At 44.1% G+C, this 19,228-nt stretch overlaps 1 protein-coding gene across 5 annotated transcripts in view; it reads left to right on the top strand.

Annotated features, from left to right (window-relative positions):
- Window positions 1-19,228, top strand: part of CTNND2 (catenin delta 2) — a 767,681-nt gene that overhangs the window by 587,712 nt on the left and 160,741 nt on the right. For all 5 annotated transcript variants that reach the window (XM_060191168.1, XM_060191170.1, XM_060191172.1 and 2 more), the window contains one exon: window positions 12,830-13,043. In XM_060191168.1, coding sequence (XP_060047151.1) covers window positions 12,830-13,043 — 214 coding nt within the window. The remainder of the gene's footprint in view (window positions 1-12,829; window positions 13,044-19,228) is intronic.

The following is a 19,228-nucleotide window of genomic DNA, read 5'->3' on the forward strand; positions in this document are numbered from 1 at the left end:
GCTCTCAGTCCCAGACTTGGCATCCAATAATTTTAGGTCTGTTTCACAGTAGTTACAGCCCACTGGGTGAGCATGGGACTGAAGTCAGCAACTAAGAGTCAGAAACTGATCAGGTAGTTGATAAAGGGGAGTCAGGGGAATCTGGGTGAGAGGAGTCTGTTTTCCTATTGTAGCCAGCCCCAAGCTTTGCCTCTGTGCTTCTCCTGCTTTGATGGGCATTAAAACGGACTGTGAAACCTGGCGATTCCTCTCCTGGGGGTAGATCCGAAGGAACCAAGTACACCCCTCGCAAAAGATCAGTGTACACCTGTGTTCACAGCAGCACAATTTGTAATAGCCTAAACCTGGAAGCAACCCAGGTGTCCAGCAACAGATGAGTGGCTGAGCAACTTGTGTTCTAAACAAGTTAAACAATGGAATACTACTCAACTATTAAGACTGATGAAGTCACCTTCTTCACCTCCTTTTGGCTGGAGCTTGAAGGAATCCTGTGGAGTGAGATGGATGAAGATGGGATGATCTCAGTCAGAAGTGGAGGAATAAGAACAGAAGGGGAGACACAAAGCAGAACTTGGACTGGGTTTGGTGTATTGAACCAAAGTAAAGGTCTGGGGTGGGGCGGGGGGTGCGGGTAGCTTTCAGATCCTGGTGCCTGATGGTGGAGGATGACCTAGGCTGGGGTTCAATGTTTTGCAGAAAACTGAGACATTTTACCCATATATCAACAACTGTATTTACTGTAAACCATTAATCCCCCACCAATAAATAAAAAGCAAACTACAGTCAGTGAAGTGGCAATGAACAGCTGCTATTTCTTTTCTTTCCTTGTTTTTTTTTTTTTTTTTTTGCCTCCAGGGTTATTGCTGGGGCTAGGTGCCTGCACCACGAATCCACTGCTCCTGGAGGCCATGTTTTCGCTCTTATTGCCCTGGTTGCTTTATCGTTGTTGTAGCTATTATCATCACTGTTACTGATGTCGTAGTTGTTGGACAGGACAGAGAGAGAGGAGGGGAAGACAGAGAGGAGGGAGAAAGACAGACCCCTGCAGACCTGCCTCATCACCTGTGAGGTGACTCCCCTACCAAACCATTATCCCTACACCTGTCCTTGTGCTTTGCGCCATGTGTGCTTAACCTGCTGCACTACCGCCTGACCCCCCAGCAGCTGCTATTTCCAGAGGCCTGTTTGAAGACGGGTGGACTTGGCAGCAGTTTTCTTAGTATTCCGTAAGAGCAGGGGAGAAAGTACTGTGAACATGTTTCAGTTTGTCTATCCTCAAAAGAACCAGTCACAGTGGTTGAGCCCTACAGAAGGCTGGTGAGCCCCAGGACGATCTGACAGAGGAAGCATTAAGCCTCCCCTATTTTTCAGCCTTCGGGGGAGCCCCTGGTGTCGCCAGACTTGTGGAGGCAGAGCTAACTAGAGAGTGCCAGGATGGGCTTCCCCTGGCTGGGGCTTAGAACACAGAACTTACAGAAGAAGAAAATCAGGCTTGATTTGCTCACATGATGGGGAGATAGAGAGCGTCTCCTATGCATCTGACACTATATGCAGATTCCCCGGTGCCCGGAACTCACTCGATGGAGAATGTTTCACACCTAAGGTGCGTGTCTGCAGAACGGCTGACTCTCAAGTCCATCGCCTTGCCTATTGCCGCAACCCCCCATGCCTCTCCTCTGCCCCAGACCGCAAGCTGGCCCCACATTCTAGAGTCTCAGATGTTTTCTGCTCTACCTGGTTTTCAGTGCAGTCTGACCTCTGGCTGCATCCCACCAGCACTTCCTGTGTCTTCCCTCTGGGGGGCGCTGTACACAGACAAGACGCCTTTCATCCTCTCTGTCCGCCTGCTACAAAGCCCACCCAGAGCCATCCTGTTGGTTCGCGCTGCTGGTCAAAGACATTTTCTACAAACCCACCAGCACCTTAAATTTATTTAAGGGAGTCTGGAGGTAGCGCAGCGGAGGGTTAAGCATAGGTGACAGGAAGCACACAAGGACCGGCATAAGGATCCCAGTTCGATTCCCCGGCTCCCCACCTGCAGGGGAGTCGCTTCACAGGCGGTGAAGCAGGTCTGCAGGTGTCTGTTTTTCTCTCCCCTTCTCTGTCTTCCCCTCCTCTCTCCATTTCTCTCTGTCCTATCCAACAACAACAACATCAATAACAACAACAATAATAACTACAACGACAAAAACAAAACAAAAAAGCAACAAAAAGGGAAAATATAATTTTTTTAAATTTATTTTAAAATCCCACAATTCTTACATTTTCATGTGTTGGTTTCCAATTTCTAATTAATAATAGAATGCAGGGGCCAGGCGTGCTGCACCCAGTTGAGTATGCGCATTACTATGCAGGAGGACCTGGGTTCGATTTTCCCTACCCACCTGCGGGGATGGGGGGGGGAGCTTCAGGAGACATGAAGCATCCTCTCTATCTCCACCTCCCCTCCAATTTCACAAAAGAAGTGGAGAAAGAAAGGAAGGAAAGGAGGAAGGAAGGGAGGAAGGAAGGAAGGAAGGAAGGGCAAGATGGATACCTGGAGCAGTGGATTCATAGTGCCTGCACCAAGCCCCAGTGACAACCCTTCTGGCAATAAAATAATAACAATCATAAAAATACTGTTTATAATTAATTTCATTCACTCTAAATATTACAATTACCCACTATAATTACTTCGAAAGAGAGGCCAGGGATAGAACCCAGCGCTTCCTCCATAAGGTGTCTGTCTTTCTCTCCCCCTCTCTGTCTTCCCCGCCTCTCTTCATTTCTCTCTGTCCTATCTAACAACGGCATCAGTAACAATAACAGTGGTAACTACAACAAAAAAACAAGGGCAACAAAAGTGAATAAATAAATATTTTTTAAAACTTTTTAAATAAAAAAATGAATAGCATGAGCTTGAGGGCTGGGCAGTGGTCCCCTAGTTAAGCTCACTTATAATCATGTGCAAGGACCTGAGCTCGCACCCCTGCTCTCCACCTACCAGGGATAAGCTTTACCAGCTGTGAAGCAGCTCTGTAGGTGTCTCTGCCTCTCTCCCTCCCTATCTCCCCCTCCCCTCTCAATTTCTCTCTGTTCTATCCAATTAAAAAATAGGAAAAAAGAGAAAGAAAAAAAAAAAAGGAAAAATAGCTACAGGAGCCATGAATTTGTCCTGCAGACACTCAGCCCCAGAGATGACCTTGGTGGCAAAAACAAAACAAACAAAAAAACATGAGCCTAATGCACTCCAAATACCTTTGCTTGCTTGCTTTCTTTTTTTATTCCTCTTACTTCCTTTTTTATTTTCCATTCCCTCTTCCTTCCTTCCTCCCTCCCTCCCTCCCTCCCTCCCTTCCTCCGTTCCTTCCTTCCTTCCTCCCTCCCTCCCTCCCTCCCTTCCTTCCTTCCTTCCTTTCTTCCTTCATCCCTCCCTCCCTCCCTCCCTCCCTCCCTCCCTCCCTTCCTTCCTTCCTTCCTTCCTTCCTTCCTTCCTTCCTTCCTTCCTTCTTTCCCACCTTTCTTCCGTCTGTTCAGCCTGTTGTCACCAGGGCTTTACTGCTCAGAGCTGACATTTTTTCTCCCACCTAGAAAGAGTAAAACAGCACAGCAGTGACGCTTTCTCCAGGGTCCTGGGCCTTGGGCGGACTGGACCCCGTGTGCCCAGGGCGAAGAAGGCACTCCGTTCTTAGAAGATCTTGCTGACCTCAGCCACCCCACCCCTCTCCCCTTCCCAAGGAGCTGGCTTCACTGGCTGCCTGTGGGTGTCACATCTTATTTCTCCCTTGTGCTGCTCCACTGTTAGCCGGTGAGATCTTCAGGGGAGACACAGCGCAGCTCCGTATATATACCAATTCCACCCAGCAGAATCGGTATTTGTTTTTCAACCAACATTTAGTCCAGTAAATATTGGCCGTAATTACAGCAAGAGTCCACAAGCATGTCTATCTTCAGCACCTGAAACAAAGGGAAAACCTGCATATAGCAAAACACAGACACACCAGGCTCAGGATGGAAGCCTCTCTCGGTGCCATTAAAATCTTTAGAAGTGGGGGCCAGGTGAGTTAAGCGCACAGGACATGAAGCACCAAGGTTCGGCGCAGGGATCCCGGTTTGAGCCCTGGCTCCCCACCTGCAGGGGGGTCACTTCACAAGCAGTGAAGCAGGTCTGCAGGTGTCTATCTTTCTCTCCCCCGCCTATCTCCATTTCTCTCTGTCTTATCCAACAACAATAAGGGCAACAAAATGGGAAAAATGGCCTCCAGGAGCGGTGGATTCATAGTGCAGGCACCAAGCCTCAGCAATAAACCTGGAGGAAAAAAAAAAAAAACTTTAGAAGTTTAGAGATTTAACTTGAAAATAAGCGCAGAGGCACATTTTTCCCCACGGATCTCAGAACTCTTTCCAGCAGGCTGTTTACATTAGCTTTAGTATTCGTTCTGCCATAATCCTAGGCTGAGACCTAGAACAATTTCTCTATTACTTCCATATTTGGATTTAGCATAATTTGACACTGCACAAAGATGTTATTCTCCATTTTACAGTAACAAAAGAATAGCAAACTATGAAATGTGTGCTTTGTGGTCCTAAGGAAATAGCTGTGGGATGAAAGGGGTGTGTCTTCTGTGAATGCTTTGCCTTCTGTCAGTCAGCCATAAACAGCCATTGAGGACACCACTATCAAGCATGCTTATTAAAATGAAAAGGCCAAAAATCGCTGTCTCTCTCTCTCTCATTTTCCAGTAAGATGTCATCTTTTCTGCCCTCTCTGCAAGACAGATCTAGACTTTTTTTTAAATTTTTTTTAATATTTACTTATTTATTTATTCCCTTTTGTTGCCCTTGTTGTTTTATTGTTGTAGTTATTATTGTTGTTGTCGTTGTTGGATAGGACAGAGAGAAATGGAGAGGGGAGGGGCGACAGAGAGGAGGAGAGAAAGATAGACACCTGCAGACCTGCTTCACTGCCTGTGAAGCGACTCCCCTGCAGGTGGGGAGCCGGGGTTCGAACCGGGATCCTTATGCTGGTCCTTGTGCTTTGCGCCACCTGCGCTTAACCCACTGCGCTACAGCCCGACTCCCTAGACTTTTTTTTTCTATTTTTTAATATTTATTTATTTTCCCTTTTGCTGCCCTTGTTTTATTGTTGTTATTACTGCTGTTGTTATTGATGTCATCGTTGTTGGATAGGACAGAGAGAAATGGAGAGAGGAGCGGAAGACAGAGGGGGCGAGAAAGACACCTGCAGACCTGCTTCACCGCCTGTGAGGAGACTCCCCTGCAGGTGGGGAGCCAGGGGCTTGAACTGGGATCCTTATGTGGATTCTTGCACTTTGCACCACGTGCGCTCAACCCGCTATGCTACCTCCTGACTCCCAGATTTCCATTTTCTATTGTACTGTGTTGGGGCAAAATCAAGCAGAGAGCACAATAATCGTGTTCTCATTTGATTCTGGACTGTGTTCTCTTTCACTCTCTCTGCCATCTCCGTCTCCGTCAAAAATAAATAAATAAATAAATCTTGCCCTTTTTTTGTTAATTAAGTTACCACCAGAAGGGAGAAAACTTTGCATTTCTGTTCTGTTTGAAATATAAAGGGATGGATTCACAGTTCTTGCCCTGGGAATGTATCTAGTAAAATGTCTCTCTCTGAAATATTGGTGAGGGTGCAATATTGACAGAGTGGAGTTGGGAGTTTTTAGTTGACTGATGCAGTCCATACATCCGGCTCTCCCTGGAGTAAAGATACATCTCATTTAAGTGCATTAGTTGTGTGCCATATTGGGTTAATGATTGATTAGATAATATACAGTTTGCACACTAAACAAAATTTATGAGGCTCTAACTCTGAATTGTATACCTGTCACAGACGTGCTCATAAATTTTATCAGAGAATGATTAAACTAATTCACATATTGCCAAGTAATAAGTCAGTCTTCTTCTTCTTCTAGCGTTTGCCCTTCTTCCGTAGCCAGTCAACAGCTGTCAGGAGCTGCTTGTTGCTGGCTTTGAAAGTGACTGGGGTCCATGTGGATTCAGTCGGCTAGGAAGGATCGTCAGTTTCCCCAGTGAATGGGTACTCACGGGATGCACCACGAGAAGGTCGATCCAATGCATCTCTTGTAATAAGTCAGTTACATGAATCTTTAACACACTGACAGCTACTGCTCTCTGGCGCCTGGGGTAGTAGGCACTGAGTCTTGCTGCTTGCAAGAGAGGGTTCTAGAAAAGCACTTCAGGTCTGTGTGTGCCTAAGCGGTCTAGCTTGTGTGTCTTCCTCCTCTTCCTTCTCCTCTTCCTCCTCCTCTTCCTCCTTTGCCTCCTCCTCTTCCTCTTCCTCCTCCTCCTCTTCCTCCTTTGCCTCTTCCTCTTCCTCTCCCTCCTCCTCCCCCTCCCCTCCTCGTCCTCCCCCTCCTCCTCTCCCTCCTCTTCCTACTCTCCCTCCTCTCCCTCCTCTTACCCCTCCTCTCTCTCCTCCCCTCCCCCCTTGCTCCTTCTCTGCACCCTCTTCCTCCCGATTCTCCACCATCTCCTTTTCTTCATCTTTTTCTAATACTTCTCTCTTCTTTCCTCCCTTTCTCTCCCTCTCCCACATACACTCACACTAATAACTACATATCTCAAAATACTTCTTGACTTCCTTCTTAAATATTCACCTTTGAATTGTTATCTAATCCTGATAACAATCCGTTGGGAGCAAGTTGACACTTTGTCATATTGTAAACACATAAGCAACCATCTCTGTGGACACAGATAGCACGATGACAGCATGATTTTTGCCCAGGCTCTCCAGCTTTGAAGACAGCACCTCAACCATTGCAGCATGTGCCTCCTCTAAGGAAGCACATCGTTGGGGGACCAGGCGATGAGGAAGCACATCATTGGGGGACCAGGCGGTAGTGTGTCTGCTTAACTGCACGTATTATAGTGCGCAATGACCCAAGTTCAAGCCCCCACTCCCTACCTGCAGGGGGAAAGCTTCAGGAGTGGTAAAGCAGTGATGTAGATGTCTCTCTCTTCCTCCCTCCCTCCCTTCCTCCTCCCTCTCTCTTAACTCTCAGTTCTCTTGGTTTTTATTCAAAATAAACAAATGAATATTAAAAAACTGTAAAGATATTAACTTAAAATATTTGATCATGTTTCACCTATTCATATAGGAAGATACTTGACATTACCAGAGATAACTTGTCTCCCAGACTTCTTGGGGAAAAATCCCACCATAAAACTAGGAGTTTGGAGTCTTTATAAGTTATTCTTTTTTTTATAATTGTTTTAATTTATAAAATGGAGATATTGACAAGACCATAGGATAAAAGGGGTACAATTCCACACAGTTCCCACCACCAGAACTTCATATCCCCTCCTGTCCCTTGATAGCTTTCCTATTCTTTAACCTTCTGGGAGTATGGACCCAGGGCCATTATGGGGTGCAGAAGGTGGAAGGTCTGGCTCTGTAATTGCTTCCCCGCTCATGCAGGGGTAGATCTCATAATGGTTATGCACGACCACTACTACTAGTACAACTTCTATTTGGACTACTGCTACTACTACTACTACTACTACTAATAATGAGTTGTCAGAAATGTCACGATGCTTTTTTTTGCGTAGAAAACATATCTTGTGACTTTTCTGACAACCTGATAATATGATGGTAATAATAACAATAATAAATCTTAAAAACTACAGTCATGGGGGAGTCGGGTGGTAGCACAGCAGGTTAAGTGCAGGTGACACAAAGCACAAGGACCTGTGTAAAGATCCTGGTTCCCCACCTGCAGGGGAGTCGCTTCACAAGCGGTGAAGCAGGTCTGCAGGTGTCTGTCTTTCTCTCCCCATCTCTGTCTTCCCCTCCTCTATTTCTCTCTGTCCTATCCAACAACAATGACATCAACAACAACAACAATAATAACTACAACAATAAAACAACAAGGGCAACAAAAGGGAATAAATAAATATACAGTCACTTAAATGTTTGACTTTTGAAGAATTCCCCATGGAAATGTTAACCTCCCAGCTCCTTGAATCTTCCACCAAGTTGCTGATGTTACTATGATTCCATCCTGACCTCCCTGGGCAGACGACCTCACCAATGTGTCCTGGAACCCCACCTCCCCAGAGCCCTGCCCCACTAGGGAGAGATAGAAGCAGGCTGGGGGTGTGGATCCATCATCCATCAGCTAACACCCATGTACAGCAGAGAAGCAATTATAGAAGCCAGAAATCCTACCTTCTGCACCCCCAAAATAATTTTGATCCAAACTTCTAGAGGGGTAAAGAATAGGAGAAGTAAAGCAGAGGGCTCTGGACCCCGATTCCACTAGGACCTGAAGCATTTGTCACCAGAAATCTTGTTTTTATGCCATCACGGAAAGGGAGGAGAATATGGAAAACACAAGGGAAAGTCAGGCACTGTTTCACTTATCTGAGAGAGAAGAGCAAAGAAGGAAAGACACTTGAAAGGAGTAGGTGTAGGTGTGAACTAGAAAGGAAGTGAAGGTAGGACCATTAAAAAATGGGGATATATATATGTATTATATAGATATATTTAGATAGTTATAGAATAAGCCATTGTCGGTGACCTTGGGAGGGGATGAGGACACAGTACTCTGTGAGAATGGTGTGGAATTACACCAATGTTATCTTAAAATAATTTTGTAGATCATTATTAAATCACTAATAAAAATAATTTAAAAAAAAAAAAAAAAGAAGAATTCCTGTGGTCTGGGAGGTCACACAGTGGAGAAAGCAGTGGACTCTCAAGCACAAGGTCTCAAGTTTAATCCCCAGCAGCATATGTACCAGAGTAATGTCTGGTTCTTTTCTCTTTCTCCTCCTAGTTTTCTCATGAATAAATAAAACCTTTTTAAAAAAATTCTTCATGGGAATGATGGCTGACATCAGTTGGGAAAGTGAGACTGACCTGAAGTGAAGTGTGTTTTCCACGTCTTGGACCCTTGAGGAGGAAAAATGGAAACCAGACCACTGGTCAGTTAGTGACGGAGCAAGGGAAGTAGCCAGTTCCAAGGAAGGAGCGAGTCGAGTCCCGACAGTGTCTCAGAGAGCAGTGGTGTACTCTTAACAGTTAAGTTTGTTTGGAGTTGTATGTGTTTTACACTTGAGTGCAAGAAGGAACTAGAATAACCAGAAGCATTAAGTGCAAGGAAGTGTTGGCGGGAGGGAGGATACAGGATTAAAGCAGAATGGGGGATGCAGGGGGAGCGCTTGGAAGTCCCACAGTGAATTAAGACCCTGAAAGAGAATTGAAAACCCACCTCCTTTCTCCCTTTCTGGCCCTGTGGAGAGAAGAGAACAACGATCACGAAGAACAAACTGGGTGTGACTCTTACACATTTTTCATCTGCCTACATAGCTTAGAAAATCTCAACTCCAGTGAGCAAATGGCTTGAGGGAAACGGAAGTAGGATTCTCACCATGTTAGAGAAAATCCAGGAATATCATCAGATTGAGGAAGAAGTGTTCATCTCACTGGTGTTTCTCAAAATAGATGGTAGGAATCGAGATTTCATGATGTCTGGATATACAGCATTAATCAAGGTCACCATGAAGACGCTGTGTTCTCATTATACCATTAAGGTCACCATGAAGGACGCTGTGCTCTCATTATATCATTAAGAACTGAGGCTGCCTCAGGCAGAAGTTGCAAAACAAGATCAGAGGAGAAAACACAAGTAGAACCTCAAGTGGAATTGGTGTATTGCACCAAAGTAAACGACTCTTGGGTCTGTGGGGGGGAGGTGGCGGGTGGCAGGGAGAGTCCAGGCCCAAAAAGGATGACAGAGGACCTAGTGGGGGTTGTATTGTTATATGGAAAACTGGGAAATGTTATGCATGTACAAACTATTGTATTTACTGTCGAATGTAAAACATTAATTCTCCAATAAAGAAATTTTTAAAAAATGAACTGAGATTGCTTTCATTTTAAATTTGTTTTCCCTTTTAATACATTGGAATAATATTTTAATAGCTTAGTTCATTAAGTTGCCAGGATGGAAAATAGAGCATCATAAATTAGAAATATGAAGATAATACTTGTAGACCTAAAATACTTGTAGTTGATGTAATCAGCTATTAATATCCAACCAATTGTAAGGGGCTGGGCAGTTGGTATACCAGGATGAGTGTACATGTCATCATGCATAAGGACCTGGGTTCAAGTCCCTAGTTCCCCCCTGCAGGGAGGATGCCTCATGAGTGGTGAAACAGGACTGCAGGTGTCTCTCTTTCTCTTTAACTCCCCCTCCCCTCTTAGTTTCTCTCTGTTCTATCATATATATATAATATATATAATATATAATAATATATAATAATATATAATATATTATTATATAATATATAATATAATATATAATTATTATATAATAATATATATTATTCCTTTTTATTGTCCTTGTTGTTTTATTGTTGTAGTTATTATTGATGTTGTCGCTGTTGGATAAGACAGAGAGAACTGGAGAGAGGAGGGGAAGACAGGAGGAGAGAAAGACAAGACAACTGCAGACCTGCTTCACCTCCTGTGAAGCGACTCCCCTGCAGGTGGGGAACCAGGGGCTCAAACCGGCGGGACCTTGTGCTTGCACCACATGCTCTTAACCCACTGCGCTACCGCCTGACTCCCCCTATTTTTTTTTAAAGGGAAAAAATATGTTTGCCATGAGTAGTGAATTTTTTGTATAGGCACAGAATTCTGGACAGAAGGTAGAGGTGGTTTCAAAGACTTTGAACTCAAAAATTTCAAAGAATGTCTGAAAGAAGTTGATAAGGCCACCGTTGAAAAACTAAGACATTTAGCCTCATGCCCTGGTATGTGTGGGAGCCCAGTGAGTTTCTTATAATGTGAAATTAAGTAGAGAAAGTGTCAAATTATATCCTTTCATGCCAGATTATAATCCTTTGATCCCTGTGGGATCTCGGGATTTAAAAAATGAAAAAAAGTATGATTGAAGTAATCAAGTTACTTTTCCTTATAAATACAGAAACACTGAAGTATAATTTTACTAATGAAAACTCCATTAAATCACCTATGTGTGAGCCAACCAAAGTGTTTGTCATTTCTTTCTTCCTTTTTTTTTTTTTTTTTTGAAAATTGGTTTAAAAGTTAAAAGCCCTCAAGGAGACAAGGAGTCTAGAAACATTCGGAGGGTTTCTTTTCACTCGCTTACTATAAAGTTAAAAATTAATAACAACAAAGTCACATTAAACAATAATGTTCTTTATGTGAAAAGAAAAATTTAACTTTTAAATAAGTGAATTGGCATGAAGTGGTTGTGTCTTAGTGTTCTGACTAGCTTTCATTGTGAATGACTTTTCTATTTTCCAGTCTTCTCAGATGAAAATTTTATGTTAGTTCTCTCAGTTTCTCATTTAACTTCTAGTTCGTTTGAAGGGTTAGGAATATTTTCCCATTAAGTTTGATTTTAACACTTTGTACATCAACCCTACAGCCCTTTAAGAGTATGGTCAAGTTTAATAAGTCTTAAGATGAGAAGCATTCTGTCTGCTTAATGCCACAAGTTTCTGGCGACATTTATAAAAAGAACAGTCTGAGACATTCAAAGTTAAAGTCCTATTTCCAAAATCTATAGCTTGAGAAGAAATGCATTTAACTTCAACTTCTTCTTATTCTTCATATTCTTCTTCTTCTCCTTCTCCTTTTTCTTCTGTTTTAAAGACATCTATATTTTATTCTCTTTTTTATTTTAAGTTTTATTAGTGATTTAATATTGATTTACAAAATTATAAGGTATCAGGGGTACAGCTCTGCACTGTTCCCACCACCAGAGTTCTGTGCCCTCACTCCCTCCATTGGAAGCTACAGCAGTTCTTCCAAGGTTGCAGATATGAATCAACTATTATTTCTACAACTATCTGTGTATATTGGTCTTTTTTTTTTTCCCAGGGGCAGGGGAGGTGTTGTACCTCCTCTTTCCTTCCTCTCTTTCTAGTTCCTGATAGAGTTGGAGTTCAGAGACCTCTGGTCTTCTTCTCCTCTGGGAGTATGGATCAAAATTAGTTTTGGAGTGCAGAAGGCGAGCGTTCTAGCTTCTGTAATTTCTTCCCTGCTGGACATGGGAATTGGCAGGTCAATCCATACTCCCAGCCTGTTTCTGTCTTTCCCTAGTAGGGTAGGGCTCTGAAGAAGTGAGGTTCCAAGACACATTGGTGAAGTCGTCTGCACAGGGAAGTCAGGATGGAATCGTGATAGTATCTGCAACTTGGTTTCTTCTTGTTTTTCTCCTCTTCCTCCTCCCTCCTCCTCCTCCTCCTTTCTGCCTTCCTTTCTTTCTTTCCTTCTTTCCTTTTCTTCTCCTTCTCTTTCTTCTCCACTTTCTGCTTCCTTTCACATCACCTTCAGCTCTGGCTTATGGTGATGTGTATGATTGAACCTGGGACTTTGGAACCTCAGTCTCTTTGCATAACCACTGTCTTATACACTCCACCCCATTTTAGCTTCTTATCATCAGGATATTAAATTAAGTAAAGGCAATACAATCCAAGAAGATGAGAAGTTTCTTTTCTTTCCCTTTTAGAGGTCTTAATTCAGTTTCATGCCATTAATTAGAGTCACTACAATTTCTGAATGACATCAATACGTTTTTGGAAACTTTGCTGTTAATTGAAACAATATATACCACAGGCAGGTATTCAGATAATGTCCGTTGGTTCGGCATTGACCAAGATATTTTTTTTCCCCTTACCAATATAACAAAATGGCTCTGAACGAAATGTTATTAGCGTCCCTGCTGTGGACCTCAGATGGGCAACTGATTTTGGGGTTTCCGTAGTAAAACCTTCTTCTCTAAAGCAAAACTCTGGTCCTTTGATCTTTCAGATCAGGCGACAAGGCGGCATCCAGCTTCTGGTGGATCTGTTGGATCACCGGATGACGGAAGTCCACCGGAGTGCCTGCGGGGCCCTGAGGAACCTGGTGTATGGGAAGGCCAACGACGATAACAAGATCGCCCTGAAGAACTGTGGCGGCATCCCCGCGCTGGTGAGGTTGCTCCGCAAGACTACGGACCTGGAGATCCGGGAGCTGGTCACAGGTTAGAATCGTGATTCATAGCAAAGCCTACTCTCAGCATGAACTGTCCATTCCTGGCCCGGCTGCAGAGGAGTTAAACAAACCCAAGGTGACGAGAGGATCAGTGGCTCAGGCAGTTTCAGTATGTGCTTGCCAGGGAAGAAATGGGTGATCAGAGCATAGGAAAGGTCATGCTTGATCGTTTTCAGCAGTTGGAATCTGATAAAGGTAACGCTCACTCACATTTTACCGCTGTCATTCAGTCTTCACCTCCAGAGTAAGAAATGGTTCGGCATCTTCGAACACCCAGAGGTCATTATGGTTGCACTCACACAAATATATATTTAAAAATATTTAATTATTTATTCCCTTTTGTTGCCCTTGTTGTTTTATTATTGTAGTTATTGTTGTTGATGTCGTCGTTGTTGGATAGGACAGAGAGAAATGGAGAGAGGACGGGAAGACAGAGAAGGGGAGAGAAAGACAGACACCTGCAGACCTGCTTCACCGCCTGTGAAGTGACTCCCCTGCAGGTGGGGAGCCGGGGGCTCAAACCGGGATTCTTACGCCCGTCCTTGCACTTTGCCACATGCACTTAACCCACTGAGCTACCGCCTGACTCCTGCACTCACACAAATATTAACTGGTGGAAACGACAAAGTCTGTGGGGATTGAATTAATAATAATTGAGAAAACAACAAGGCCTGTGAGTCACTGGCAGTGAAATGCATTGTGACTGTGTAGTATGTATAGTATGGCCAACTCTAGGAAAGTAGTCACGGGTAGCAGTTCATTCTTGGACTAAAATATCCATTTTAGTGGGGATTCCCAGGTTATAGTGTTACGGTACAGATTACAGGATTTTGTTTGTTTGTTTGTTTGTTTTCAGAAGTGAACATATCACAGTATCTTTCCATGAGCACAGAACCTTTGAGTTTTGTACGGTGGAGAGAAGTGAAATACCACCTTGTAGTCCTGGGATTTAATGAAGGAGCACATTTAGCATGTGACTTTGTAAGGACTCATCCGTATTTGCCATTCACTGTGAGAATTCTCGTGACTTGTCTTGATTGTGTCTTGCTGTGGGGCAAGTTCTTGTCAAGGGACTTGCAGGCTGACTCTCAAAAATCAGTCTTTCGGGGGTCGGGTGGTGGCGCAGTGGGTTAAGCGCATGTGGCGCAAAGCGCAGGGACCGGCGTAAGGATCCCGGTTCGAGCCCCCGGCTCCCCACCTGCAGGGGAGTCGCTTCACAGGCGGTGAAGCAGGTCTGCAGGTGTCTGTCTTTCTCTCCCCTTCTCTGTCTTGCCCTCCTCTCTCCATTTCTCTCTGTCCTATCCAACAACGAATTGCGTCAACAAGGGCAATAATAACCACAACGAAGCTACAACAAGGGCAACAAAAAGGGGGAAAAAATGGCCTCCAGGAGCGGTGGATTCATGGTGCAGGCACTGAGCCCAGCAATAACCCTGGAGGAGGAAAAAAAAAAAAAAAGAATAGGAAAGCTATCAGGGGAGGGGATGGGTTAAAAAAAATTTTTTTTAATATATTTTAAAAAATTTTTTAAAAAAAATCAGTCTTTCAGCCATCCACGAGGCAGCTGAATTCCATTGCCTTTGTGCTGGTAGAGTAAGAATTCCTGACACAGTCTGTTCATGACCCACCCCTCCCCACCCCAGGCTGGGCTTGCATTCTTTGTAAATTAGGGGGAGTTTGACTTTTTCTTTTCCAACCTATATTGCTTTAATTCCTTGCTCTTGCCTGATTGCTATGGCAAGAACTTCCAACACTCTATTGAGTAGTAACTAGGAGAGTGGGCAGCCCTGCCTGAGGGGAAAGGCTTTCACCACTTAAGGCTTTTCACCACTAACTATGACGTTGCCTGTAGGTCTGATGTATATGGATTCCACATGATCAAGGAATTTTCCATCTATTCCTTTTTTTTTTTTTTTTAGTGTTTTGCTCATGAAAGGATGTTGGATTTTTGTCAAAGGTTTTCTCTGCATCTATTGAGACAACCATGTGGTTCTTTTGGCTTTTCTTGTATTGATGTGTTGGATCACATTTTGATGGATTTCCATATATTGATTGAACTAGCTTTTCATCCTTGGGATAAATCCCACTTGGTCATGATGTACAATCTTTTCAAATACACTACTGTATCTGGTTGGGTAAGATTTTGTTCAACATTTTAGCACTTATGTTCATCAGAGATATTGGTCTGTAGTTTTCTTTTTTGTTGTGTTCCTGCCTGCTTTTAGTATCAGGGTGATGTTGGATTCTCATCTTGCCTAAAAGCTGATGCCTCGCCGGAAGAAGATGACCTACCTTCTAGACACCAAACTCCGAAGCCTTGTGCACAAGAAGTCAAAAGAACCAGCTTAGGAGGTTTCTTCCCAGGAAGTAAAAAAAGCCTGTTTATGAGCCAGATTTCAGATATGCCACAGGCTCTGTGTGTCCAAAAGATTCTAAGTTCTCCAACACAGCAAATCATAAATGATATCAAGAGTTTGAACTACAAGAGAGAAAAAAAAAAAAAAAGCTTTTCAGGGCTTTAAATTAGTTGTTAGATATTCCTTGGCAGACTGAGCGCTCGGGTAGTGTTTAAACTGAGGTGGTTACATGCACTGTGCTATTTACCCATTTGTGGCACAGTGTAGTCAGCCACGGCCTGTCCAGCCTGGCAGTAAATAATTTTCTTCCTGTGCAATTATTTGCTCTGAGATGATGATCAGAATTTTATTTAAATCCAGTCGAAACTATTATATGCCAGCCATTACTTGGAATCTGCCTAAGCAAATAAACTTTGATTAGAAATGCTGTGTGTAAAGTGGGCTTAACTAGTACCGTTTTTCTCCTTCTGAATTTAGAAAGAACCTAAATTTTGAAATGCCCAACTTAAGATTTATAAATGCTTTGAAAATCTAAGCAAAACAGCATTTGTGGCACCATAAAACAATTTCTTTCAGTGGAAAGCAAATGTCCTTAAGAGTCTGTCTTCTTCTGACCCTCTGCTTAGCCAGGTAGTCTTTGCATTTAATTAAGGAGACCAAATTCAGTTTGTCTGAGAGACTAGCTTTAGATGAATGGCAGCAACGCCTCATCTTCAAAGGGCTCTAAGTTGAGCTCCAGCACCCCCTGCCCCAAACCATATGTCGAAATACTGATTTTGAATAACGCTAAATGTGCCTCAGATTAGCTAGTTAAATTGGGGCTCTGCAGTAGAGTGACTAACTGAGCTGGTGTTTATATAGAAAGGAAAAGGCTTGAACACAGATACAGAAAGTTTTTGTGTCATGCCACACAGCTAAGATGTCTGAGAATGTGTCTTTGCCAGGTGTTTTTTTTTTTATAGCTCTTTTTTTAAATTTATTTATAAAATGGAAACACTGACAAGGCCATAGGATAAGAGGGGTAAAATTCCCAATACCAGGACTCTGTATCTTATCCCATCCCCTGGTAACTTTCCTATTCTTTATCCCTCTGGGAGTATGGAGCCTGGATCATTATGGGGTACAGAAGGTGGAAGGTCTGCCTTCTATAATTGCTTCCCCACTGAACATGGGCATTGACAGGTCGATCCATACTCCCAGCCTGTCTCTCTCTCTCCCTAGTGGGGCAGGGCTGTGGGGAAGCAGAGCTCCAGGACACATTGGTGGGGTCGTCTGCCCAGGGAAGTCCTGTTGGCATCATGGTAGCATTTGGAACCTGGTGGCTGAAAAAGAGTTAACATATAAAGCCATACAAATTGTTGACTAATCATGAACCTAAAGGTTGGAATACTGCATATGAAGATTTGGGGTCTCTGTTTTAGAAATAGCTAGTAGGTCTATTTTAGTTATATTCCAAAGGACTTTATTGGTTTTTGCTTGAGCCTGCCATCTCATATGCAGGTGGGCCCAAGTTATTGTCTGGGGAGATGATGCCATGGCTAGAAAAAGGTCTAGAAAGCTTTGCCGGGGTTCTACTAGTACCGTCCACCCCTCCTTAGCTCTTCTGGGTAGAGGCCATCCTGGGCAGTGCCCACTGGCCCCTCAACTTGACAGGCCAACTCAACCTCCCTGGGTATTGCAACTTTACAGAGGTATGATGAGATTCACTGCTCTTCTGGGATGCTCCATATTCCACTATCTAGCAAACAGCACATTTTTACCTGCAGGAGTCTGAGAGCTGGGCGGCTAAAACACTGTTTCTAAGACTAACCATCATCCCTCTGGCTGGTAGAAGCCAGGCTGGAGGCATCGCTGTTGGTCTATGAGCCAAGTGATCTTGCTGTTTCAGAAGCATCCCAGAGTCTAACAGTTATTACACACCCTGCATGGGGAGAGACTTGGGAACAGACGGGGACCCCTTCCCCCAGTGGCATCCTCCAGCGTTTCTTTTTTCTCTTACCTTCTTTGCTGTGATCACCCAGAGACACTGTTCATTTCTCCAAAGCAAGATCTAAGCATTTTGTCAAGGTGGACTTTTGCATCTTCACAACGTAATGAACACGTGAAACGCCTGGTGGGCATTTCTGAATTACATCAAATGCTGCTGAATTGGTCAGAATGTCACTGTGTTGCCCAGATTTTAAATTAAACCCCTACCTTATTGAGTCATTTAAAAATATATTTATCATTTCATTTGATAGGACAGAGGGAATTTGAGAGAAGAGGAGGAGAGGGAGGGAGACAGAGAGACACCAGCATCCCTGCTTCACCACTCGTGAAGCTTGCTTCCCCCCTGCAGGTGGGGGATGGAGGTTTGAACCTGGGTCCTTGCATACCCGGCCCCCTTTACTCCATTTTTTTTTTGCAGTGCGGAGGATGAACTTGTACTGCAAACTCACAGGATGCTGCCGAAAGGCCTCTGGAGGCCTTTTTTCATTCTTGAAAAAAAATTTTCATTCTTCTGGAGGCATTTTTTCATTCTTTGTACAGAGAGGAAGGAGGGGAGTAGGGATGCCTCAGCACTCACTTCGCCATCCAAGAAGCTCCACCAGTGCCGTCATGGTGCTCCCACGATTCACAGGGGCTTAAACCCAGGGCCTTGCCCATGACAAGGGGTTTGCTCTAAATGTAATGCCCAGCTCTGTTACTTAATAAGCCTAGTCAGAGATTCCACTGTCAGATTCAATTCTGTGAGGCCGTAAAGATAAAGATGAGCATCACCTCCCCAAGAAGAAACTCCAGTCACAGGAGTGCTCCGAATTCTAATATCGCCCCCCCCCCCCCCCGTCCTCCCAGCAAAATCTCCATTCCCATGGAGAAATTAAAAAGCAATATTTAAATCCGCTTTCATGCTGGGTCCCAAAGACATTAAAGTTCAAAGGGATTAAAGTCTGAAAATCAATCTCTCTTGCCGCTGTGTGAAAGTTCAAAGTCTGCAGTTCCTCAGTGAATCCTGTCTCTCGGCCATCCTTCCCGGCTATTTTATTTTACATCGTCATCCAGAAGGGTTCTTCCTGCCTCTTTGGGTCTGGTTTTGTTTGTAACTGAAGCTGGGCTTTCTCACCTTGGAAAGAATTTATTAGTGCTGGTATCAGAAGATGTGCTGTCTGAATGTCAATCCTCCACTCATCTCACTGTTGAGGATTGAGGACCCTTAGCCTGTACCCAGCATCTAGAGAAAAAAAAGCCCTGGGGGGCCGGCTGGTGGCCCACTGGGTTGAGCACATATGATACAAAGCAAGAAGAGATGCACCAGGGTCCCAGCTCCCCACCTGCAGGGGCAGGAACCACTTCACAAGCCATGAAGTAGGTCCACAGGTGTCTCTCTTTCTCTCTCCCTCTCTGTCTTCCCCTCCTCTCTAGGTTTCTCTCTGTCCTGTCAAATAAAATGGAAAAAAATGGCTACCAGGAGCAGTGGATTTGTACTGCTGGCGCCAAGCCCCAGTGACAACCCCAGAGGCAAGAAGTAAAGAGGGAGAAAGAGAGAGAGGGAGAAGGGAGAAGGAGCAGAAGAGGGAGAGGGGGAAGGGAAAAGGGAAAGAGAGAGGAGGGGTCGGGTGGTAATGCAATGGGTGAAGCGCACATGGCGCGAAGCACAAGGGCCAACCTGCACAAGGATCCCAGTTTGAGCCCCCGGCTCCCCACCTGCAGGGGAATCACTTCACAAGTGGTAAAGAAGTTCTGCAGGTGTCTCTCTCTCTCCATCTGTCTTCCCCTTCTCTCTCCATTTCTCTCTTTCCTGTCTAGCAGCAACAACAACAATAACAACAAAAATGGG

Source organism: Erinaceus europaeus, chromosome 5, assembly GCF_950295315.1.
Source record: "Erinaceus europaeus chromosome 5, mEriEur2.1, whole genome shotgun sequence".
In the NCBI taxonomy this organism is placed as follows: domain Eukaryota; kingdom Metazoa; phylum Chordata; class Mammalia; order Eulipotyphla; family Erinaceidae; genus Erinaceus; species Erinaceus europaeus.